This window comes from Gadus macrocephalus, chromosome 6, assembly GCF_031168955.1.
Source record: "Gadus macrocephalus chromosome 6, ASM3116895v1".
Taxonomy (NCBI): Eukaryota; Metazoa; Chordata; class Actinopteri; order Gadiformes; family Gadidae; genus Gadus; species Gadus macrocephalus.
In genome coordinates, this window is record NC_082387.1 from 16,082,305 (window position 1) to 16,108,992 (window position 26,688).

Consider the following 26,688-nt stretch of genomic DNA (forward strand, 5'->3'; position numbering starts at 1 on the left):
GTAATCCATAATGTTTGTGGTTTCCATAGCAGTGTGTCCCAGCTCGTAGGTAAAATGTATACTTTATGTAGTTCTGGTAACGGTTGTATTGAGGAGCTGTACAACATGAACATATCAAACTCTGGTTGGAAAGAAAAGGCAAGTGAGATGCTATAGAATGATATTTTACTATGGAATCTAGCTTCTCAGATCCTGAGTTAATTGGTCTCTGGCAATGACAAATACTTTCTCTCTATCACTGTTAAAGCTTTGGTTCTATGAAAACGAAAGTTCATTCTGATAGATTCTCATTCGAAACGTATCAGTTCTATTTTATGAATTTGACTTCACTTGCCCAAATGAAACCATCCATATTAAATAATGACGACAACAAGGGCAATACAAGGCCTTTTAGATTTAAATTACAGAGTCCTGAGAGACAGCTAAATTGTCCGTTGTAGCTTTATTCATTATATTCTCTAAACGAGAAATGTGAAACTGTGGGTGTCCTTCCTTCCCCCCCAAAAAACACACACACACACACACACACACACAGACACACAGACACACAGACACACAGACACACAGACACACAGACAACCATACACACCAAAACACAATTTGGTTTTGAAAATATGCTGCCACCAGGATAATTTCATGTCACAGTATGACAAGAGTGGTTTCCCACTCCTACTCACCAGCTGCAGCCACCTGTGCGTGCGTGTCTGCGCGCGCGAGTGGTCGTGTGGTTGTATGTGTAGGTGCATTTTCGTGCGCCAATGACACAGCGCCAAAGGCAGATAACTTTACATCTCTGAGCTGCTAATCACACTGTGCCTTTATATTCGAGAACAATAGACAAAGAACCTGGCCTCTTCGCCAATTCGTCTTATCAATCAATCGTTCTGCCTCTCTAAATAGACCATCCTGTCATGTTTGAGTCACGGAGGTGATTTACAGGCATTTCATTTTTTTTTATTATGGATGGCATGTTGCTAGGTTACCAGGTCATAACACTAGGCATCACGTGTTGTCTGACTGTCTGAAAATTCAAACCATAGAACTGATTGATGTCACGGCGAGATTTTGGCTTTCTTCATTATTTTGTACTAATTATTACCTTCTTTTCTGGAATCTGAAGGTTCCTGTTCTTTTCTTGCCAAAATGGCCAGGTATATTTCCTATGAAGGCCCCACCAAGCTGTGGATATTTGCTTTGGATGCTTTTATTTTCTCATTTAGGAAGCCGTCTGCTGGACAGAAGCTGCTCCGATTATCTTTGTTCGTCGTTTCTTTTCCCCTGACAGTTTCTTAAAAGAACAATTATGTCCGTTAAGCACAATTTTCGTTGCTGCTGAATCCCTTTAGAAATCTCACTCTCGTTGACACCACACTTTTGTTTGTGCTTGATAAAAACCTTGTTGTGTGTTTGCATGTTGTTCATGCATGCATATGTGTGTTTATGGTAATCTAGATATTTGGGAACTTGTCCTCACCTGAAATGGTAGGCTGTTATATTGTTGTGTGCGTGTGTTTGTATACTCCCACGTGCACATTTTGGTGGGCTTGCATGTCTGCATGATTGTTGTGACTGCCTTAGGAGTGGTAGGTGTGTGTGTGTGTGTGTGTGTGTGTGTGTGTGTGTGTGTGTGTGTGTGTGTGTGTGTGTGTGTGTGTGTGTGTGTGTGTGTGTGTGTGTGTGTGTGTGTGTGTGTGTGTATTCCCACGTGCACTTTTTATTGAGTGTGCATGTCTGCATGATTGTTGTGACTGCCTAAGGACTTGCAGCAGGGAGTGTGCGTGTGTGTACGTGTGTGTGTATGTGTGTATGTGTGTGTGTGTGTGTGTGTGTGTGTGTGGGGGGGGGGGGGGGCTGTAACAGTAGCTTCTCTCTACACTAGCCCAGAGTCCTGTAAAGACTCGATAAGAAGCCCTGGCTGCCGAGGCTGCAAACACACAGACTGCTGTGGAGGGCAGAATGTGCAGATAGTTTGTCGAGGAGCTGGGGGAGAAAGGGAAGAAGTAGAAGCAGCAGAAGAAGAAGAAGAAGAAGAAGAAGAGGGGGAGGAGGATGGTTGGGTGAAAATCCCTGTCTTATTTTTTTGCCTTTTGGCAATTACTCTCGACAAGGCAGTTTCCCCTTTCTGCTGGACTCAAAATCCCACAATCCTTTTAGTCACAGCTGGGATGTGTAAAGCCCTCAAAGGGAGACAATTATTTTAACACACACACACACACACACACACACACACACACACACACACACACACACACACACACACACACACACACACACACACACACACACACACTTTTTTAAGGTCTTTATCAATGATACTTTGAAACTTTCCTTAATTCTCACTCTTCTAGGCATATGCCAGTTTTAACAGCCGCTATGGGGCTTATGATTTTCAAATTCCATAAAAGCGCTCTAGACTAGACTACAATTTAAATACAGATTTAGCAGAGTGTGGTGGTAGAAGACTAGATTACTCCGATGCCACAGGATCTACCTGTTTGGTCACAAATACCTCTGTGAGCTTTCATATTTAGTGACTTCACAGCACAAAGGAAGAAAAATGCGAAATCACAACTCTGGAAACACATTTTCACCGGGGCACTTTAATCGCCTGGAATCATCCATTCTCGGTGGAAAGGGTCACGTAACCTCGACCCAAACATCAGAAACCTTTTTCAGACCTTTCAGAAGTTTGTTAAATGATAAGTTGGCGGCAGAATGCCTGTCTGACCTGAGATTGTAAAAGCATTGCTGAAAACCTTTTAAGCGGCTAAGACGCACCATCAGGAGCCTTGCCAATCTGTCTGTCTCTCTGTCTCTCTCTCTCTCTCTCTCTCTGTCTGTCTGTCTGTCTGTCTGTCTGTCTGTCTGTCTGTCTGTCTGTCTGTCTGTCTGTCTGTCTGTCTGTCTGTCTGTCTGTCTGTCTGTCTGTCTGTCTGTCTGTCTGTCTGTCTGTCTCTATTTTTCTCTCTGATCCTATCTCTCCCTCTCTCCTCTCTGTCTATCTTCGTCTCCGTCTCTGCCTGTCGGTCTGTCTCTCTCTTTCTCTCTCATCCTCGCTCTCCCCTTTCTCTCCCTCTCTCTGCCTGTCTCTCTTTGTATGTCTGTCTCTCTCCTTCTCTCACTCTCCCCTCATTCTCACCCTCTGTCTTTGTCTTTGTTTCTGTCTTCCTACACAATTGGGCAGAATGCCTGGATGAAGCAGTGATAACAGAGTGAACGAGGTTGTCGCCGATGAACAGACATCGGATGTGTTTTGACTGTGGCAGTAAAGACAATGGAGCGTATCTAGGTGACACAGGAGACTCTTCCCTCATCTACACTCCCTTTCTCGTTCCTCACACTTTAAGCACAAGGTAGAAATAACACTGTTGTTATAAGCAGGTCTTCGTTACTCCCCAGGGAGGCCGAGGGATGAGATAGAGATGGATGCTACGGGACGGATAGGAAATACTTCCGATTTCATTTCAGGCTGGGGGAACTTTATTTGATCAGCCTGTGGCGGGTGTCGCTGAGCCCAGATATATTTGTCTCGTATAAACGAAGGCCCTTTGTGTGAACCGGTCTGCGTTTAAGAAACCATGCTCAAATAAAACCCGCATGGAGACTAATTAATAACGGGTCGATATGAAACCCAGTCAAGTCGGAGCAACTACTTTTATAGAACCTTGTCTCGTACGTGTCTGGGTGACACCTCCTACCTGTTTCATAGCACAGACTAATGAGAGGAGGTTTTTTTTGGCAACAATTGCTTGTGAACTTCACACACGGGGTGAGATCATTGCACCGCGGCTCTCCGCGCTCCCAGGGCTCCCAATCTGCTCATGATGCTCCCTTTAAGCCAGCCTCCCTTTTTTGAGGCTTGCTTTGTAGCATGCATCAACATAACAACATCTTACTGTTATTAGGTTTGAGCGAGTGGTACGCAAGAAGTACTGGGTTTATATTAGGGCTGCTCGATTATGGAAAAAATCTAAATGACTATTATTTTGGTCAATAATTGGATTAATCGCCCAGCCCTAGTTTATATTGAGAGCGTTGGCGCCGATGCATGTTCAACTCTTTTTAATTCACTTTTAACCAACCTTTTTGCCATGGATGAATTGATAGAATAATAATGGTACACAGGGTTGTTTTTTTTCATTCATCTAATCATCTAGTCGGTTATAATCAATCTTCAAGAGCGTATTTTAGTGAGGATTTCAAATGAATATTAATTTGATAGACTGTTTCCCTTGACAGATTTCCCAGTCAAACCTGTTGGTTGGATCTTGCATACCTGAAAGAGTAGGAAAGGATAGCAGAACTATTTCATGGTGGGACGTTTCTCTGTGTTTCATTGAAAGCCTCATTGTAAAATATTTCAAGCATTGCAAAGCAGAGTAATAGCTGTGAACACATTCATTAAAAATAGTTTTGAACACAATGGTGTATTGTGTGTAGCCCACCTACGTGTTCAATATGATACTCTGTTTTTCAGTAGTGGAGTCATTTTATCAATGTAGTTTTTGATGATAGAGCTCATTAAGGTATGACATTCTTCATCATTCCCATGGGGGTAAAGTTTGGGTTTTCTTACACAGGCGTCCTCTTCCTGTAAAGATAATTCCTGTCCTCAGAATTTCATCTGACATTTGAATAGAATAGTTATGAATGGGGGACAGTACTGTACACAACGTGGGCTTTGTGTCAGTGGCTCGCCAAAGCTTTGTACACCTTTCACCACAGCCTGCCACCTCGGCTGCACACCTGAGACAGGGAAACTGAAAGGTCTGCGTGGTACAACTTTGACCCCCTTTTTCAGTACTAAGTTCAATCAGATGTTTCAATCTTATTTTAAATGATATTTCACAAAAGTTTCTCGTCCCTATTTTTTGGATAAAAGTGTCTCCTAGATTACAAAATGGTGGCTTCAATGATGTCTTAACATGTAGCCTAAGTATTTGCTCTGTCTCATCATCTTCTATAGGGCTGCAGGGTCATTGAAGTCTCATTTGTTATTCAAGTCTCCTACTGACTCACCATTGAGTGCTCAGTATGGGTTGGTTCCAATCCTGTCAGACTTTCGCTAAAATGTGTTAAGGTTGATATATTTTTTCGTCGTAAAGCCATCATGGGTCTGCATCGGTGCTTTCATTTATGGTTCTGTGTCCCGACGTGGTACCTTTTTGCAAAGCTGCACGTGCGATATGCTGGCCGACATTTTTGTCCCCCTTTTGGCAATGCTGGTAACATAGAGACCCACGGTCGCTATTTGACACAGAAGTATAAATTTAGCTTAATTTGGCAAGTCATAGTGGGAAGTTAATACCTAACTAAGCTGCACGTTGTTGTAGAATAAGCATTAGAGACTGTTTGTTAGTAAAGAACATAATCTGCAGTTAAATAAAACAGTTTTAACTGTCATACCTTTCTACTGCTGCATATTAATAAGATCCTATTTTAGGATACTAAAACCCATATTGGTTTGGGGATTCCGCACTTGCACTGAGCAATCTATATTTAACAACGTAATAATCAGCAGCTCCTCATAGTACAATATGCATTGCTCAGTGCAGGTATGTCTGAAAATGGATGTATGTAATATAAAACATTATGTGATTTTGGAAGGATGGATTCTTTGACACTAAGAAACAGGCCGTATAACTCTTTTTTTTTTATTGGGCAGCAGTCAGTAGAACAGGAGAAGTCGATGGCCCAGAAGGGAAGGCTCTTAATTGCCATCCACTGGAGTCCGAAACCACTTACTGTTGGCAATAATACAAGAAAAACATCATCAGGCAGGCCTTATCTTTTACACAAGCAGAGAGCCGTTGCATCCTGTAATCAGAGGCACCAAAGCGAGGTCCCTAAATATCCTGTCCAACTTTCTATTTTGTTTGATTGGAGAGGTCAGAGATTAGACAAGGTCCCGTTCCCCCACAAAACCGCCTTCCACGGCAGGTAGCTCTTCTAATAGGATACCTTGAAAAGCAAACCATAATAAGAACTAAACGAAAGGTTCATACTAAGGGTCAGGATATTTGTGAGAAACCACCTCAGGGCAGGACGGAAAGATCCAGTTGGGGATTGATTCGACAGGTTGTAACGCTAATTAGGCTAGGAAAATCTAGAGGTTGACCAAACACACCCTCAGGAGCAAGTTTACCTCAAATCGTTAAGAAATAAAAGTATCTGGGAAGTTGAGGCCAGATTTTCACAACATGTATTTGCCATACAGAGATACAGAGTAATAGAGCAAGACCAGGTGAGAGATCAAGACAAAGACCTGCGTGTGTGTGTGTACTGTGTGTGTGTGTGTGTGTGTGTGTGTGTGTGTGTGTGTGTGTGTGTGTGTGTGTGTGTGTGTGTGTGTGTGTGTGTGTGTGTGTGTGTGTGTGTGTGCGTGCGTGCGTGCCCGCCGGTGCGTTTCTACTACGTGTGTGTGCTCACAGTCCGTTGCCTTAATACGGAAATTCTGCCCCATGCATCGATTTTTATCTCTCCCCCAAATTGAGTCCATCTTTTTCCCACCCACTTATCTGGAGCTGCCTGTGTTTGCCTGCCTTTCAGACTGTGAAATGAAGAGTGGTAATTTCTCTCGCTTCTCTCTGTATGTTAATGAAGCGCTAATCTGTTCCTGAGCGGACACCGTAATGAGGGCGATGCTCCCTGCGCTAAGCCGGCTGGCACCCGTCAAGCAGCCATTATGGAAATGGCTCAGCACCGTCCGGGGACCCGGGAAAAGGAATATCTGAGGCCTTCTCCCACCCTTAACAAGGATGCTTGCACGCTCCGCTGGGGGGGTAGGTTGGCTGGGGGGGTGGGATTTATTCGGGCGGCAGATAAAAACAAACATGGTAATGACAAGCAACGGGGAGAGGCTCTGAGGGGCTTCTTGGTCCGCTTGTTTTACCGTATGCAGAGAAAATGTTGTTGGTGGGGTGTAAATAGGCCACCCAGGACAGGTTCCCGGCGATACGGAACGCCTTTCGTGCCAAGCATGGCCGCCTCCCACCCCTCGGATTCCTTTCTCTCAGATGTTCGGCCCAGTGCGTGTCTTGTTATTGTTATTATCCACCATTGTGGTGCCGTTATTAATTAGTTTTGCAGGTACTTGCCTATATATTTACATATCATGGTCTGTCGGTGCAATCGGCGTGTAAAATCAGACTCGGACTCTGCTGGAGTATATTGAACTGTTTTCCCGCCAACAAGGCGTGTTCCATTGAATGTTTCATGGCTGCCACTTCTCAACGGCCGATGACGTTGTGCGAAGTGCATAATTGGCGCCGTATCGAGAGAACACACCCAAACCAGATTAAAACTGGGAACAGATGCCGCTCGGAGCCGCACGACGTCTCAAAGACTGCTATCAAAGGTTATTATCGCCTTATCTGTTGTGCATGTATCTAGGCCAGACCAGCCCCTGCCACTCAGAAAGACCACATTAATGGGTTGGTGTCTTTCTTTTCTTCCCTGGAAGGGAAAATACTTCCTCTTTAAGCACCTGGGTGAAAAAATACACTTTTTCTCCAACGACTCTATTCACCGTATTTATATTCCATACTTCTAGTCTATATTTTTTGTTTTAGCTCATCCGCTGTATAGTGCTTTTCAAAGACCGTGGTCTGTCAACTTGTCAAAAAATGTCCCCCTAGACCGACATACTCACCAACATTCCCTTCCCCTGACATCCCCATATCATGGATCAGTCATCAACCGCTGTGATTAATATGGCATTCGGCTCCCTGTATTATTGAAGACACCCGAACATCAGTGCGCAAGTAGGTCGGCTTTCATCGTCCAAAGTAAAAAAAGAAGAATGTCACGAGCCGGAATCAAAACGGCTACAAGGGAGTACAATACGGGACAGATGTCTCCGAAGATGTTCTTATCTGAGCGAAAAACAGGTGATGTCTCGCTGAATGCAGCCTGATTCCCTCACACAGGCTGAGGTCTTCACGACGAGGATGTCGGTGAGGACAACGCCGATGATGAACGCCGGCTCGTCAAAGCGTCTCATGTTGCCTCGTCTTTTGAGGTTCGCGCTTGACTTTAAACACCTTCTGGAAGCCTTTTATTCACGTCTTGAAGAGCTTGTATGGGTGCAAGGCAGGCGAACAGCTTCGCGTTTGTCAAATGAAGATTTTGAGGTGAGGAGGTGGAGCGTCTGGTTTGATCTCGACAAGGTCTGATGTCTCTATCCGGCCCTTTCATCATCTGGAGAGAGTGTGTAAGAGATTCACCGCCCTCCGTTTAGGGTTTATGTAATGTAAAGGTTTATTCTGCTCCATAGATGTATAGTCCCTGTTGCAAACCATGCATGAAACATCAAAGTGGAATATAAAAATAGTCAGACAAACCTTGCGAATATACATTGTATTGAAATAAACAAATAAAGCCCTTTGGCGTCTAAACCCGAGGTGGTATGTGATTAATGATCACAATTTATTTTGACCATGTCTTAAAGTGGGGATAGGACAACAACTATAAAAAACATGTTATTGTTTCCAGCTTTAGGGTAAAATAAAAAAAAAACAATCCTGTCAATATGAATGAAGTCAGCCTATTGTATAAGACAAAAGAGCAGTGTTGGGTTTTCTCTGCAGTACTTTATTCATAAGCTATGCCAATAACCACTCTGAATGTAAACGTATCCATCTTTTGGTTTGAAAACCATATTATCCTAAGAGGCCGGTGAGGGACCACAGGACCCCACCCCCCCCTCCATGCCCCCCCCAGGCCGAGCACTAGCAGATGACTCGGTGAGGCCTTACCACGGGATGGCAGTCTGATCACTTCCATACGGACCCTCGTACCCTCCCCTCAGCCAGAGACGGCCGTGGGGGACGCCGCAGTGTGGTACTCGCCAGAGGAAGAATTCCCACATTGTTTCATAATGTCTTTTCACAACTTCTTCATGAAAGACAGAGGGGGTAAAGGACGCGAGGAGTTCAGAGACCCTTCTGCTCGACACTTGAAGGCACAAGAGCCACTCAACACCCCCTCCTCCCCTGATCCCCGCCACCCTCTCCTCCTTCGTTCTCTCCAAAGATCTTGTGCACGCACAAGTGAGTGTGTGTCGTTGGGTTTGTGAACGGCAGGGTTGCAACGTAAGCCTGCGTGCCTTGTTGGCGCCTGTTGTGTGAGTGTGAGTCCCTGGGCTGTGATAGGCTGATGTTAGGGAAAGGTGGTGCCCCCCCCCCCCCCCCCCCCCCCCATACCATCACCCGGTCCTCATCGTTTAACTGAGCCAAGCCACCGAGGAGCGCAGATGTCAGACGTGTTTTCTCAGATGGGAGGGGGACCTCAGGCATGCTAACCCTTGTTAACATGAAGCACGTGTGTTCATGGCGTACCACTTACCTCCCCACCTCATTTATCCATCGCCAAATCCATCAAGCCCATCTTGGCTTTGTGCGTCTGACAACTTGCAAAACGCAGATTGGTAACGTGTTTCGTTTGCGATCACATCGGATTCCAGCTAATTCTTGCCCTGCGCTAATTACTTGTTTAATTGAATGTGTCCTATTATGATGATACTATGATATCTGAATGCCTGGCTTCTTGTAAGGAGGATTCAGGGTTTTTAATGTAGGTGGGCTACAGGTATGCTGCATGCTAGCCAATAATAGATCAAAAGATTTTTACCTCAACCCCTTCAGTTGTTCGTTTGATGATCAAAACCCATTAAAGAATGTGTATTACATAGAATCTATTTCAAACTGCTCTGCATTCTTGTGGTTCCCAGCCCACAACTCAATCGCTGTGTGTGTGTGTGTGTGTGTGTGTGTGTGTGTGTGTGTGTGTGTGTGTGTGTGTGTGTGTGTGTGTGTGTGTGTGTGTGTGTGTGTGTGTGTGTGTGTGCGTGTGCGTAATGGTTGAGAGGTGATCAGAGAGAGAGAGTAAGAGATGTGTGTGTGTGTGTGTGCGTGCTTGTGTGTGTATATGTGTCTGGTAGTGGGGGGGGGGGGGGGGGGGTACAGCATGAGGAATGAGAAGTATAGTTGGGTGAAAGGGACACGCCACCCCTAAACAACTGATCTCACTGTTTGACAGCACAGAGACATTCTTTATGTCTTGCTTATTTCATTAACTTGAGGAAACCTAATGACCTGACAAATAACCTCAATTGAAGGGCATTTTTTTCTCACACACCCTGAACAAAGACATGTCATGTCTCTTTTCACCCTGTCATTCTCTGTCCTATGGAGCCATAGAAAAAAGAGCCATCTATCACAAAGTCAAAGCACTGTCACAAGAGTACAAGTCATAGTGCAAGACTAAATTAAACACCCAACATGTTGCTTGAACGCACCAATATACATAGTGTGCCAGTGCATGCTACGAAAAGTAGGAGTTGAATTCCTCGTCGTTATGTTCATCCAGAATTTTAAAAAGCACTGTAACATACCATAATAGTGTACCTCTAGCTGTTCACACCGATGCTAAGTCCCAGTGCACTTTGTTCGGACTTTGTGCACTTTGTCAAAGTTTGTCAAAGTAAACCAAAACAAAGTGAACGAAAAAGGTCCATGACAACCTTTTCCTTCCTTTCTCCCCACTATTCCAGCCTGGCCATGTCTGCTATTTGGTACGATCATCTTCGTTGATGTGCTTTCCTGAAATGTTGTCACTTGGCTGTCAAGTATGAGCCCTTACGGTATTCCAAGGACAATCAAATATTTTGCAAAGCAATTCATTTCACATTCGATACTTTTTTTTCAGTTTATTTTCTTTTGCATAAAATAAGTATTCAAAGATCCACACTTCCAAAACCCATCTGTTAAGGGAACGCAACAACTGATATCTGCGGCACTCGCTGTCTCGGCAGCCGGGAAGGGCTGTAGTAAATGTGTTAATAATAAAGCCGCTGTAGCTGTTCAAAGCACATTAAATATACATCAACTCCACTTGCAACTTCCTTTGTCAAACAGTTTATGCTAGTTATGCTAATAGTGTTGACAAAGATAGGCATTTCTGCATCAAGGCACGTTTATGCAAACAAAGCAGGGAGCACGGCTCTCCCATTCTTCTGCTTGCGTTCTCGACCGTGGTTGGGTTGGTCTCGTGTCGCTGTCCTACGACGTTGCACCACTTAGCAAACTGTCCTGAAATGTAGGATTTCAATTCATTTTTAGGAAACACCTCATATCGATTGGATTGGTACCAAAGGACAAATTGTTACACACCTTACTCCTCAGAGATCGCACTTGCAAGAGTTCCAAATGCAAATTAACTATATGCAAATGTGCTATACATAAATGTCACGCGGAGGTGATATTGATATTGATCAAATGTAATCATAACTAAACGTAATAACATGCTGCTGACTCTAAAGTTATAGTAATTTCAATTAACCCAAGGATAAGCCTACTAAGGTTACAGAGAAGGTAAATGGACTAATATTTTCCAGTGTCCACTTTGTTTTGTCCGTGTGTAGCACATGAGAACAACACAGTGATGCTATGACTATAAAAGTACCACATAAAGAATGCATCTTCAGCAATGGCAAAAGGCCTCTTGGCTACTGCCTCATTCATGATGTAATTTTTTTGGAGCCCATTAACGCATTCGCCGCATCCTTAACAATATGTGTTTGACTAATAATTGTATACCAACTTCTACGTCATTTAAATCGGAACGAGTCAAAAATGTTTCAAGCTGTAGGTCATCAGCCATCTAAGGGTTGCATCATAGCATTGCTTACTGTCATAGATCTTTTACATAGAAGATACATGGAAAAAATCCAATGTACCAAATGGTATATACCTTTATGCATGGGTTGTTCTATAGACAGAGGATGGATGGAGGGATAAATAGATTGATAATCCATTAGCAAGTGTAATTAACATCAGACGCAGTTTGTACAAGGGCTCCATTTTCCGTGGAAAGTACATGAAAGTTTGCCAATGAAGATGAATGCAGTGCAATCTTAATTACTTTATTTCCTTTGGACATGTTTATTGCTTATTTAACTGGCTGAATATATCCCATGGGCCCCGGGCCAAAAAGTAACTCTGAGCACTTAGAAGCAAGGCATTAAAAAATAAACCCTGGGTTTGTCCCAGTAGGATATTAAGCTCTTGGCTATTAATGCCAAGCTCCAACTAGTGGAGGTTACACGCCGCTCAGAGAGCTGCTCTGTTGGGTTGAGTGGGCCTCGGCTCTGTTGGGTTGAGTTGAGTTGGCTTTCCTTCCTTTCTTTGCACTGGGCTCAGTGGGATTACTTTTGTCCATTGCCACTGCGATGTTTGTTTTACCATTAACTTAAACACGCACTATGTTACTGTTTTGTGACAGCTATTTACTGTCAATCCATCCAGGGAATGATTCTCTGTAAATCGTTTTATTCTGGTCCAGGAATGACAGCAATCGTTGAAAACGATAGAGCTATAAGTGTTGCTACAACTCAAGCCACTGGAAGGTGCTAATGGTACGTTTACTTTTTAGTCATTTAGTGACTTATATAATGTCATGAAAGAGCAGGTAGAAGTTAGGAATCTTGCTCAAGGACGCCTATTGGGAGACATTGGGGCTTTTGAAGTCAGAACTCCCTCGCCCCTGTCTAGAGTAGTCTGTCCTGCCCCTATGGGGCATGTAGTGTGGTGTGCAGACGGTTGACCCCGGGACACAAGGACATGGTCGTGTTAGCAGTCTGACAGGTGACAGACGCACAGGCTGAAACCTGTGGTTGGATCACACGCCATGCTCTCCGCCTCCCCGACCACAACACAGGATATGAGAGAGTGTTATCGCGCACACACAGACAACGGCAGACACACACACACACACACACACACACACACACACACACACACACACACACACACACACACACACACACACACACACACACACACACACACACACACACACTTATACACACACACACACACTGACACACACACTGACACACACACACACACAAACGCACACACACTTTATTCTCACAGGATGTGGCTGACCTCATCCATGCAAGACAAACCCAATAGGCAAAATGGTGATTGTCATATGAATGCTGCCAGTCAGGATGTTATTTGTTTAGTCCTACAAGCTCCCTGCTGCTGCTGATCCCTGAGACTCATCACTGCTGAAGGAGTGGCCCGATTCCCTGCTGCAGTTTCCTCTAGCTGCCTCAGGGTGTCCGATGTTTTTTTGATTGGATGCACACAAGGGAGCTGCCTGTTTATTTCAGGGAATCAAACTGTTCCTTTGTGCAATATAGTAAAAAGACATGCACGGAAGAGATGCAGCACAGCAGCCACTGAGACCTCCTCTAGCCCTGTAGTAATTCTGCTCTCCTCGCCTCGTCCTCTATCCCCTCGCCTCTCATCGTGTCTCGTCTCCTTTCCTCTCGTCTCCTTTCCTCTCCTCTCTTTTCCTCTCCACTCCTCTTCTCTCCTATCCACTTCTCTCCTCTCCTTTTCCTACCTCTCCCCTCGTCTTCTCCCCTCTCCTTTCCTCTCTTCTCCTCCACACTCCCTTTATCTCCACTCCTCTTCTCTCCTCTCCTTTTCTTATCTCTCCTTTTCAACTCATATCCTCCCTTCTCTCTTCTCCTCTCCCATCCTCTCCTCTCGTCTCCTCACCTCTCCTTCCTTCTTTTCTCCTCTACCCTCGCTTCATCTCCTCTGCTCTCCCATCCTCTCCTCTCCCTTGTGCTATCGTCTCCGGTCACATCCACTCCTCTCCTCTTCCAAGGCTCCTCTCTCCTTGCCTCTTCTTTCTTCTCCTCTCCTCTCCTCTTAATTGCTCTTTCTTCCTCCCGCCTCTTCGTCTCTCTTCAGGCCTCCGCCTTTCTTTCTCTCCTTCTCTCCCCTGACTGGCTCTGCCTTTCATTCCTCCACCCATTATCTCTGTTTGGCTGTTTGGCTGTTTGTTTGTGGCTGAGCCTCGCCGAGCATGTAGACATATGCCCTGTTCCCCCTTTAATTGGCTCTCTGTATTCATGTGGGAATAGGCGGAGGATGGAGAAAGGGAGAGAGGGTAAGAGGGAGAGAGAGAGGGAGAGAGAGACGGCAACCCAGGCCAACCCTTAACCAATGTCAGTGCGCGGCCAGGCCATGGATGGATGGCTCCTTGATGGGCTGTTTATAACAAGCGGGCCGCTTAATGCGAAGGGAAGCAGAGGAGCTGAAGAGGAAGAGAGCAAGTGGTACAGGGTCAGACTCCCGACGGGACGGGAGGAGAGGAGGGAGGAAAGGAAACAAGGAAGGAGGGAAGGAAGGAAGGAGGGAAGGAAGGAATAGCGCTGGTTCTGGTAGAAATAATAGTGCAAAGCCGCCGGGAGGTTACCCCGCCGTCTTGCAGGTGGGAGCGGGAGGAAGTGGGGGCGAGGAGGGGGAGAAAGGTCAGAAGGGGAATCGGGAGACAGAGCTCCTCGAATGAGGAGGGTTGAACAAGGGACCACCTCCGGTTCAGAACCCGTGTGGAACCTTCAGGGGCTGCACCTGCCAAGCACGCAGCAGCGGGGTCAGACGGGAGGCCTCGCAAGTGTGTTCCCCAAGGGGAAGAAGAAAATAAAAGATCTCCCGTCAGCTCTAGATCCCCCCCTCACCACCATCCCCCCAGCTCCTCCACTCCCTCCCGAGCAAACAGAGAGGAAGGTTTGTTTACTGTTCGCTTGTTCTTGTTTTTCATCGGATTGTTGTCAAAAGTTGTCTCCAGTGTCGTTTCCTTCCCTCCCTCCCTCCCTCCCTCCCTCCCTCCCTCCCTCCCCCCACAGCTCCGCCCCACCCTAGAGTACCCGGCCGCACTCTCTTCGTCTGTGCTCATTTAAATGATGCCCCTGCAGGGCGGAGCTCGCATCAAAAATGCAGCTGAAATCAGAAATCAGAGTGTTTGGAGGGTTGAAACAGTGTGCCTGGTGGAATGTTCTAGGCCATTTCAATCTCAGGTCGGCCTTCCGCGAGAGGAGACCAGACAGCGGTAGATGGAGAGACGTGTTGGTCCTTGCATATTTCTTTGCGAGGACTCATTATATCAAATTTATATGTTTTCATTCCTCATGCCTGATATATGGTCGTTTTTTCCACCTGCCATGTATTTTTTTCGATCTTAAGAAATTTTTGAATAGGTTTTGTTGCTTCTCTTCTCTCATCTATTTCCTGCTATAGATCAACGTTCCTTACAACGTATAGTTTTTTATGCAATTTTTTCCATATACAGTTCTCCCATAAAGACTCGATCACTGATAAGTATGAACAGGATTTATTTAAATAACGACATGGGAATATTTTGCATGGTAAATCTTTGGCATGAGCCCCGTCACTGATCCAGGGTGACGTGCGGACTCGTCGTATCCTGCCAGGACTAGCAGGGGCGGAGCCTTCCCCTGGACAAGTAGACTGAGGCCGACCTGGTGGTGGTGGTGGGGTGGATGGAGGTGCGTCGAACGAAGACCTGAGCAGCAAAGACATATGTTAGACTACTCTTTATAGAGCAGGTGTAGGCAGGTGATTGGTAGCTGGTGATTGGTGATTGGCGGCCAGCCGCGCGTGATTTGAGTCCTCCTGGTAGAACTACCAGCAAGCTTAACATTTCCTTTTGTATGCACTACATTTGTATGCAATCATTTAATCTTCTCCTCTTTATGAGGACCGACCAAAATAGGGGAGACAGGACCGGTAGACTGGTAGTGTGTGTGTGTGCGTGTGTGCATGTGCGTGTAAAATACTTGTTTCCTAGGCAACCGACGTAGCTTTGCGAGCAGTAGTAAATGTTTTGCTATTTCCAATATAAACACCGGGGGTTGATTGACAAGTTGCAATGTTTAGCTATGACAGCTCTTGTTTCTTGTCGTCAACAGGCTCCCAAGTGTTTGGCTGTCGTCTGGGGGGGAGGTTGCAGGTTTGACAGATGTTTAATGGCTGCAGGGCACTGCTGGGGGAAGAGGCGGGGGGGGGGGGGTCACAAGGTCACATCGCCCCCCCTCACAGCGTTTACATCTGTGACGGAAGCATGTTTGAGCTGTTCCTAAATGTTGTTCCATGACATGTTCATCCTGTCATAACTGGGTCAGGACAAGATTAAATAAAATAGTGTCTGTAGGAACAGAAACATGTCGAAAATATACAACTATTTGGATGGGCTTTGTGGATTGATGGTGCGTTCTTGAATAGATGTGTGTTTTAGTTAATGAAAACACACTACTGCCGCAGCCAGTTCCGGTCAATCCATCATGTGTGATGAGAGATGTCAAGTGATGCACTTATTACGTCTTATCAGATACAACTGAGCTTCCGACTAATGTTCTGAAATCGTGTTGTTTTGCTTGGAAATTTGTGCATGGTAATGGAAGAACAGTTAAATTATGATGACAACTGAACCTTGACTCCAAATCTGCACAACTTAGCCTTGTATTTCACACACCTCCCACACACCTCTTGTTGTATTCAGAAATAACTCTCTGAGGGTGCTTTTTAACAGCTCTTTATGACTGTTCTCCATTTCACTCTACTGTGTACTATGCAGTTGGAATTGTGAGAAGGACTGTCTATGTGAGAAATAAGCATTTAGGATCATATTTGCTTATTTAGGAAGATCACAGCCTCATTTCTTGTTTGTGAGAAACAATGCCGTGGATGGAATCACATCATTCACAGCATAACTTGGCATTCAGAACTTCACATTCCTATGTGGTTGTCAAATATAACTCAAGCTTCTTTTATTTATTCCTTGTAGTCGTAGTTCTGACTGATGACGACTGGCACGTACTAAAAGAGAGATGTTTTATCGGCGGGTGAACTCAGGATAGGGTGCTCTGGGCCAAACAGGTGTATGTGATTCTCATTAACAGAATCTCCTGCTCCGCATCTGTGTGGATCGTCTGTGGGGAAACAGCTGGCGAGAGCCCAGGAAAGCGTCCGCACCCAGCACCGTCAGCCGGCGGCAGATGGACACCCACAGTCCCAGCGCAGACGCTGCTTGTGCACCCAGTACAACCAACGCATCCGACGATAAACGACTTTAACGATTTGGTTTCTTATTAAGGCGTTGAAAGATGTGCACTCATGCCGAGAGTATCTCTGGCACGGAATTAACTGGCTTTGTGATGAACGAATGCTCACGAGCACGCGCAGAAACCCGAGCACACATAAAAATAGATGCAGAAAGTTATGCATTAACAAAAACTAGTACGCCTGTTTAGTTAAATGCAACTTTTTCAGAAATTTGCATTAAATATGAGATCACTCGCCTCATTTGCCTTTGAACGCTGGCAGCCTATTTCTCCAAACACGAGGCGAGAAAATATAAATATTTGCCTCTCAAGTTGTCTGCTAATTAAGAGGGATAAACAACTCTGATGCCGGTGACAAACTGATTTCTCACTCCAACAGTTTGATGTGCATTGTCACCTGAGCGCCTTGTGATTGACAGCTCAAACTACCGGCTCTCAGAACGGAAATGTCCCTCGGTGCTTGCCGTCGTTAATCATCAGGGCTTCGTGACGAAGCCTGACAGGAAACCTTTGGGAGGGCAGAAATCTGTAGAGAAAACAAACCGCTGGAGTAGGAGTACACCATCATTCACAGTGATCGGTCAAACAGCCTGATCACAGCTACCATGAGAAAGCCTTAAGGTGGATGTATTAATCGCTTTGGCAGATGTTAAACCCTACATGGATAGTTCAATATCAATAGATGCCATTAGCTAATATGAGACATACGGGAGAGATATAGAGGCCGTGCAGACATATTTGGGATGACCTCCCTGTACACTGAGTCACTCATGTTGTCAGACAGCAGGGCACTCGTTTCTCAGACTCCAGATTGTCCGAAGACGTACAACGTACCCATGGCAACACACGCGTGTCTCCATAAGCAGTGTGAATGTGAGTGAGTGTTTACAACCAGTTACAGTCACGACGGTCTGGTTTTTCCAGGCCAGGAAGTACGGTGGTAGCTGGGTGCCAGGAGCCGACAGCTCGGCCTCCTGTGCACCTGTCCCTTCCTGTCCCTTCCTGTCCCTTCCTGTCCCTTGGTGCCTCAGTGTCGAGGCTCCTCCCGCACTGCAGGGGGTCAACGCCATCAGAAGCCAAGCGCTTCTCCAGGAAGACAAATTGATTTCAGAGAACAAATGATCTTGGATCCAGCAGTCCTCCCATATTAAGGCACGGCTTCCGGGGCTGAGATTCCACAGCTGGATATCAGATACTGCAGGCGGTGGGGTAACGCCTTTGTTCCTGCTACGAGGTATTCTGCTGAGGGAACCTCATTCATGCGAGGGGACAAAGCTTCCAGAAGTGGATTTTAATACCTGTATTATTATGGTGGCCAGGCTGGACAGTGTTGATTTAAAATCTTGACAGATGTTTTTTTACAATTGACAACAGCTGGCTGACTTTGTGTTGGCCAATTTTGCTTGACGATCTTTGCTTACAGCAAACAAATTGGTTGAGACAAAAATGAAGCGGTTGAGAGTGACACGCCCGTTTCACCCAGATATGAGCTTGTCTATGTCATATCTGACTGGATATGAATCCAAAGTGTGATTTGTGGGACTTGCATTGTACATTGCATCACAATTGTTAAAATATTTTTTATTGATATTTAATGAATGTTTAAATGCCTTATCATTGGATACTGCTTCATTCTATACATGCAAAGAATGCAAATGTAGATCCAGATAGACCTCCCCAGCCTACATCGGTTCTCTGCCGACACCTGACTCTGGCCAGAGACAGTGCTGCAGCAATCAGAATGGAGCAGAAGTGACATTCTCCTGCAAATGTCATTCCAAGCTCAAAGCAAAGTGCAACATTTAGCCAGGGTGCCAGTGATTCATTGACCTTGTCTGTGATGCTTCCTAATGAGTCACATTTTGAATCAGCGTAGAGGATTTAAGCACAAATGACATTCAAAGGACATACAGTTCGAGGAATGCATGCAAAGAACATTCAGATAAGCGCACACACACAAACGCACACACACACACCTCCTGCGGCAGCCAGGGTCTTCCTACTACAAATTTGATGGCAGCCAGAGGAAGCGGACTTGTTCACCAGGAACACACCTGTTGCACTCACTGCTGAAGGAACGTGCATCAGAGTTGCTCCTGAAGGAACATGCATCAGATGTATGCCTTCAATCAAAAGTGACTTTATGGATGCATGTTAGACGGTCTTACAAAAGCGATGCCTAAGAAATATGTCAATACTTTTTATGTTTTCGTTATAAATAAAGGTATTGACATATTTCTTAGGCATCTCACTCTTTTGTCAGGCTCTACTCTAAATGTACACAGCGCCCTGAATCGTCTTTAAAATTGTACCTACAGCAAAAACCTCTGTCTTTGTATTCCTAGGCTATCATATATTCCTCAAATGTCCTTTACCAGACAGTACCGAAGCTGTGAGTAATTTGACCCGACCCGGCGGGAACAGATGTACGGGCATAGATGTTGAGTAGGAGCGGGTTGGAGTGCTCCAATTTCCCCTGGATGGTCAATCCCCTCACTTTGATCAATGGGTCACGTCTATCCTTTCCATTTCCCCCTGCTTTCACCTTTTATTTCTTTCCATTCATCCCCCTCTCATCTCTCTGCCTTCATCTGTGCTAGTACTTTAGCTTCTCCGTATAAAAAAGGCACCCAGGACTGAATGCACGCCATCTTGACATGTGTTTCAGGTCCCGGATGTCTGGTGGCACACAAAGGCAAATTATTGATGAAGAGTGGCCCTTTTTTACGTTTCCTGCATCTCCCCTTACCCCCCTCACCAACAACCCCTCCTCCCCAGCCTCCCACTCACTCACTCACTCACACAGCTGCTCCCTGCAGCACTGACTGAAAGGCAGGAACCCGCTGCTCTGTATATGAAGCCCGACGGGTGGAACGTAACAAGCTAATCAGACGCACGCGCCGGAGCGCCTGTTGAATGCATTAAGGTCACCCTGTCCGTGAGCAGAGCAAGCAGGAGCACATCTATTTATTCATGAGAACATTTGCATATGAAAAGAGAACTACTGGTAGACCGGCTCATCGCAGGTAAACTAACCAAGATAAAGGATAGAAATCTGGGTTATATATGGGAATTAAATAAAGGTGTGACATGTTTTTTAAGATTGATACTTTGTTGTGTCACATGGCTGTTGTGTAACATGGCTATTGCAAACTGTTTCTCTACGTAGCCAAGCTGTGTAGAGAAGCTGAAATTAGAGAATTCTTTGTGCAAATTCCAGAAGATTTTGTAGTAAAAGCTCATTGGGATTTATTGGGAGACAATTTACTTTTTGCAATTATTCTGAAAGTAATTTCTGTAGTTATTTTGAATATAGTTGAATAGCTCTATTTGCTTCTGTTAATTTTTCTTATGATTTCCATGTAATTGTGTTTGTGTTTTGCCTGTTGACCCCCTCAGGATTGCAAAAACAAAAGATTGAGTTCATAATGAATTCATGTTTGCTCTTTTACTTCACCATATTGAGATGACTCAAGAGAGTTATTTCGCTGAAATCAACGTAAATATACCTTTACATACCTAGGCTAATAAAAACGTATACTTACGTCAAGTGTTATGCAATGTCTCCAATGAGAAACGCTCTGGCAGTTTCAAACTCAACAATATCTCCCCATAATGACAAATCCTTGTTACAATTAATAACTAAACAATGACCCAAAAACATTGCTACCAACATAAATAACATTCCAATTGTCTGTGTTTCCAAAATGGGGGCTTCTCATTGCAGTGGCATGTATAGGGGCTGTGCCCATTACTGAAATAGGCTAATCAAGGCGTACACTTAACCCTGCATGTGTTTAGTGTGTGTGTGTGTGTGTGTGTGTGTGTGTGTGTGTGTGTGTGTGTGTGTGTGTGTGTGTGTGTGTGTGTGTGTGTGTGTGTGTGTGTGTGTGTGTGTGTGTGTGTGTGTGTGTGTGTATCTGAGTCTCTGGGAGCCCTGACACAGCCCTGATCTGTCAGCTCTGGATGTCTGACAGAATCAACGCTAGCAGCTAGCACTGCTGATGGCAAAACAACCGGATTAGACTGGGTTGGTTCTTATCATTGATGCTCTGCTTCAATTAAAAATATATACACATATTTGAAACTTACATCAGCATGCGTGCAAACATTGCTGCATGCGTGCAAACATAATTCCGTTCAACTCTATTAGAGTCCAGAATCAAAATATGAAAGTTTAATAAAATGTGGGTTCTCTGTGTTTCTCCTGAGAAGCCTCATTCAACATGTAAAATGAAAACATTTATTCTGATCCAATATTCCTATTACCCCCAAAGAGATTCCCATTTTAAAAGTCAAATAAAAGCCTCCCAAGTCTCTGATTTCGGGCTTCTTCTCCATGCGGATGCTAATGGGAACGCGCTGTGGAACAATGCGCTACACATGTGCAGAGTTACAATTCAGGGTTTAGCAGTGCAGTGTTCCAAATCATCTGAACTCCCATTAGATCGGGTGGGAGAGTGCTGTCCTTTTCTTTCCACCTTTGCCAAACACCAATGGAGACAACACAAAATGTTTTGTGCATTTTCATTTGTACCTATTTTTCCCAAGTGCATGGCAGCAGCAGATAAACAACATTCATTATTTAGATTGACCCAGATACACCAGTTGTGTAATTGGCCCACCCGTCAGATTGCCTTATTTTTTATCAGTCTTAGCGATCCGTTGTGGAGAAGCCCGCTGGCCACAGACTGAGAGCCGGGACTCCAAAACAGGATGCAGCAGCAGTTTTCCTCTGCACATTATTAGACTCTCAAGTGCACATCAGCTTCTGGGCTGTGTGCATTGAGTACCACGTTATGGAGTGTCTGTGTGGTTGATGACGGCTCTAAGCAGCCTGACCTGGCCCCGAGTTAGACCGATGAGACTCCGGTGCCCGGCGGAGGCTGACCACCCGTGGTATATTGACTAATTAATGCTCACAGGTTAAACCAGTCGTCACCTCCCACTCTCAAGGGGTGTTCGCATTGAACCCCCTGCTCCGAGTGTGACAATCGTCCAACCCTGTGATCAACCGCTTTTCTCCATCCACTACCTGTGTGTCCTGGTGTCTGAGGAGTACAGTAATAAGTCGCTTTGGATAGAAGCGTCCGCTCAATGCCCTAAATGTAAATGTAAAGCCACCTGGGTGGTGCGTGGGAGGCAAAGCTGCTACACCCGTAATGAGTTGCATAATGTTAATTTGCTGATCCTGTAAAGGTTGATTAAAGAATAAGTGATGTGAAGCATTTGATTTTGCCCCGTATTGCAGTCACGGTTGAGCTACGTTGTGGTCAAACTGTCCTATGTATGGCTGTGCACTGGAGCTAACATTCTCTCTAGTTTGCTCTCCCCATTATGGTCCATAATGTTGCTTCATATTAATGTCTCTGTCATTAATTTGCGGTGACACATAACACCCCACCCACCCACCCACCCTTTACTCCACACTCCAGTCCACCCACTCAACCAGCCAACCAAACCGCCAGTTTGCTCCAAGGTCTAAAGCCCTCTTAAGTCCCACAGCAGCCAACTGCATGCTGGGAGAACTGGAATCATTTGGAGAATAATAAATCCACTGACCACTTTCCATTTGCTTCCTTCTATAGAAATATCTTTCTTTGTTTCTGTCTCTCGTTCTTTATTTCATTCTTTCATTCTTCCTTTCTTTCTAAATCCGTCTTTCTTTCTTTCTTTCCTGCTTTCTTTATGTGTTCCGGCTTTGTTGATTTTTTGCTTGCTCACTTTCCTGCTTTCTTTCTTTCTTTCTTTCTTTCTTTCTTTCTTTCTTTCTTTCTTTCTTTCTTTCTTTCTTTCTTTCTTTCTTTCTTTCTTTCTTTCTTTCTTTCTTTCTTTCTTTCTTTCTTTCTTTCTATATGAATCAATCTTTCTTCCTTCTTCTTTACGTTCTGCCTTTCTGTCATTCATTCATTCTTTATATTTCTCTCCTTATTCCCTTCCCATATAAATCAATCGTTCTAGCTTGCTGTCTTTATTTCCTTCATCCATTCTTTCTTTCTCGCTTGCTTTCCTTCTATATAAATCAATCTTTCCTTGGTTCTGGCGTGCCTGCTTTCTTTCCTTCCTAGGGATTGCAGTGTCTTGGCTGCTTGGCTTGGAGGGATTATGGTCCCCCCCCCTCCAGAGTCCAGCTCCCCTCTCTGATAGTGATGGGGAATTTAATTGAGGCTTCCCTCGCCTTTAGAGAGAAAAAAAAATAATTTCCTGAACATTCTCTGTACTGCAGATGGAAAGAGTCAGATAGATAGACTGTGACAGAGAGCGATAGGATAAGTGAGCAGAAAGTGCATTATATACCGTTATTACAAGAATCTACAACACCATTCTTCTCTGTCCATATTACATCGGTTTCATCACAGGGGGACGTTCCGTTTGAACATTATAGCGTCTTACTCCTAAAAAGCCCTGTTGCGTGTCGCGATCCTATCTTGAGCCGAACACATTACTAGCCAATAAAGCCCGAGCAGGGCTTTGACTGGTGCCTGGTGGTGCAGTCCGCCTCCACGGCTAAAGTGAAACCCCACTCCCAGGCCCCAGGAACGCTCCCGAGGAAGAGAGCGAGAGAGTGAGGACGAGAGAGATGGCTTTCTTACCGTGGGTTTGTGGACGGTTAACTCACAGTCGATGTATTTTTAAATCCCTTAAATGGCCTGGGCTTAGTGCATAGTACATGGCCGCCGCCGCCGCCGCCGCCTTTGACTGGACAGTGCCGCCTCCGTAATAATTGATGATGGGTTTTTATAGAAGGGAGACGCAGATGCCCGTCGTCGCAGTGTTGTCGGGGGCCCTTGAATTAAGAGAGCTCGCCCTCTCCGTCTTTGTCTTATGTTCTCTCCCTCTCCATTGCACCTCATTTATACCCGTGCGTCTTCTACTGTGTTAACCTCTCTGTTTTTCCCTCTCTCTCTTTCTCTCTGTGTCTTTCTCTCTCTGTCTCATTGTCTCCCTTTGAAGGCGCAGGAGAATATATTTGTCGAGTTCAGCCACCAGGAGCTGCTTGAGTTCTACAACAAGGTCTGTGTTTGTGTGTGTGTGTGTGTGTGTGTGTGTGTGTGTGTGTGTGTGTGTGTGTGTGTGTGTGTGTGTGTGTGTGTGTGTGTGTGTGTGTGTGTGTGTGTGTGTGTGTGTGTGTGTGTGTGTGTGTGTTTGTGTGTGATTGCAAGTGTGTGTGGCCGTGCGTTCAGCCTGCATGTGTGTGTCAGGGTTGGTATGCATGTGTTTGTTTGCAGGCATTTGCCTTGTCACGGTTAATAAGCCTCTTGATCACTAATTGTATCTTGTTGGCCATCTTTGTTGTTGCACTTCATCTTGATTGGTTATTTGCAACTGACTGGCTCTTAAATCCTCTTGGGTGTAAAATATTACATTGTGTGTGTGTGTGTGTGTGTGTGTGTGTGTGTGTGTGTGTGTGTGTGTGTGTGTGTGTGTGTGTGTGTGTGTGTGTGTGTGTGTGTGTGTGTGTGTGTGTGTGTGTGTGTGTGTGTGCGTGTGTGTGCATGTATTTATATTGCCACTCAATCAGGTCTCTTGTCACTCATCCGTGCTCTTTCTGTCTTCCAGCTAGAGATCGTTCAAGGCCAGTTGGATTCGCTCACTTGATGGCTGCCATCCCGGTCATCTTGTTGTTTTACAGCGGCCGTGCCAGCTGACTCCCTGTTACCACAGTTGGCTTTCTGCAACAGAGGCACTGTTATCCATACAAGAGAATTAGCCGAGTTTAGAACCAGATGCTAACAGTGTTATTGTTTATTCCCTTTCTTGTCATTTAAAACCAGGTAAGCTGAACTAACAGAGTCTGTGGGTGGATCTAATTTGATTCGGTGCCAGATATTCAGGAAGTCAAGTGGAATAAGGTTTATGTCATACTGTTTGTCCATGCAAATCAGACATATATGAATCTTTACTTAATTTCAAGAACCTTTTATACATCAAAAATATTAGGACCAACCCAATAGAGGGTGAGAAGCTATATAACCGCGGTTCATATAACATGGAAATGACATACAATTTGTGCACTCTTCAGAAAACAGCGTTTTTATACCACCCTACCAAATTGTAATGTACAGTGCAGTTCAATCTTAATAATAAAATGTTTCATGCCGTTTGAATAAAATGGACAGTGGAGATTTACCGTGCGGTTCTGTTCCATGGGCTCATTATTTCTCATTAGTACCAACCTGAACCGCTGCTCAGGGAGGCTCAGCTCACCCCTTCTGTCTGTGTGTGTGTGTGTGTGTGTGTGTGTGTGTGTGTGTGTGTGTGTGTGTGTGTGTGTGTGTGTGTGTGTGTGTGTGTGTGTGTGTGTGTGTGTGTGTGCGCGTGTGAACGCGAGCTTGTGCTTGTTGTTGTGCTTGAGCTTGTGCTTGTGGCGTGTTTGCACATCTTTGACATAGTGTGCGTGCATGTTTATAGTGTGTATAATGTGAATAGTGCATGGGTCCCACTTTGTTTTATCCAAACTAACTTGACCGAGGAACAGTTCATCCCTGCAGAGTGTTGTGTAGAGCACCATGCATCATTCCGAGTTTTACGGTACAATAATAATAGCGCTGCCCTTCATTTCAACATTAATGGCGGTGAGCAAGCCCTGCTAGCCCTGTGAGCTACTTAAACCTTCATCTCTGTCGCCATACTCAGTGGGTTTGTTGGAACCACAGTGTATCGCCAGTAATGCTAATGAGCTGAAATGAGCAGCATGTGACTGTGAGAGGGACCGCGAGTTTGGGAATTAGGAGCGAGTGTGTCGGGGTTAAGCATGGGCCAGCTGGGAACACACTGTGACTATGCAGAAGGGCGGGTTCATCCCCTTCAGCGCCGTCCAACCGCCTCAACACGGTTCCATCCAGCCAGCAGTCTTAGAAATGCCATCTCAGTCAGCCTCCCTGCTTTGTATTGGTCTTGAGCTCTTCTAAAACAAATCCTTTGAGGAGGACAGTCTTGGTGATGCATTTCTATTAGGTAAGGGTTTGTGTTTGTGATTATATCTGGCCTTACTTTCAGAGGTTGGATGAAAGGGGTCAATAGGTGGTGGTTACAGATGGTCTGGTCACCTAATGGAAGAACACACAGACACACAGGCACTAACACACTCAGGATCACACCCACACATGCCCTTTGAAAATGCAAGGGCTCACCACGGCACTTAGTATGGGTGCTAACAGCTACAGAAAGCTACAGTGACAAGCCACCAGAAAAAGGAAACAACATTTATTTTCCTGATTTATTCCTCCTCGCGTCTTTCTTTCCGAGATTGAACCGTGGCAAAAAGGAAACGCTGTCGCTTCAGAAAGCTCACCAACTAATCACAGCACACCCGAGACGTGGATGACGAGCACACAACCCACCCGTATTGTAGCTCTGCGTAGCGAAATTCACTCCCTGTCGCGGCACTCAAGAGTCTGTCTCTCACATACTCCCTGGAAAGGCCACCTCCTCTTTTTTATCAACACCGAAAAGTTGTGCAGCCGCAGGGAGGACTGGGCTGTACCGCATGGTGAACAGATGGCGAGACTGAAAGAAAAAAATAAATAAGAACCCTCACACTTTGATGGTGGGAACAACACATGACGCACAGTCTCAATGAGACACAGGGTCCGTCCGGGCTTCTGTGTGTGTGCGTTTGTGTGTGTGTGTGTGTGTGTGTGTGTGTGGTTCCAGTGTTTTTTAGGTGTACTTGTCACAACTGCTTGCATGTTCTGAAGTGATAAGGCAAGCCAAGTCCTTCTGGTTTCCTCAGACCTAACCAC

At 45.2% G+C, this 26,688-nt stretch overlaps 1 protein-coding gene across 1 annotated transcript in view; it reads left to right on the forward strand.

The window, feature by feature from the left end:
- commd10 (COMM domain containing 10) overlaps positions 1–25,077 on the forward strand; it is a 47,550-nt gene extending 22,473 nt beyond the window's left edge. The window contains exons 6-7 of the mRNA XM_060054514.1: positions 23,897–23,956; positions 24,503–25,077. Of these exons, the coding sequence (XP_059910497.1) occupies positions 23,897–23,956; positions 24,503–24,541 (99 nt within the window). The 3' untranslated portion in view covers positions 24,542–25,077. The remainder of the gene's footprint in view (positions 1–23,896; positions 23,957–24,502) is intronic.
- Positions 25,078–26,688: the final 1,611 nt, after the last annotated feature.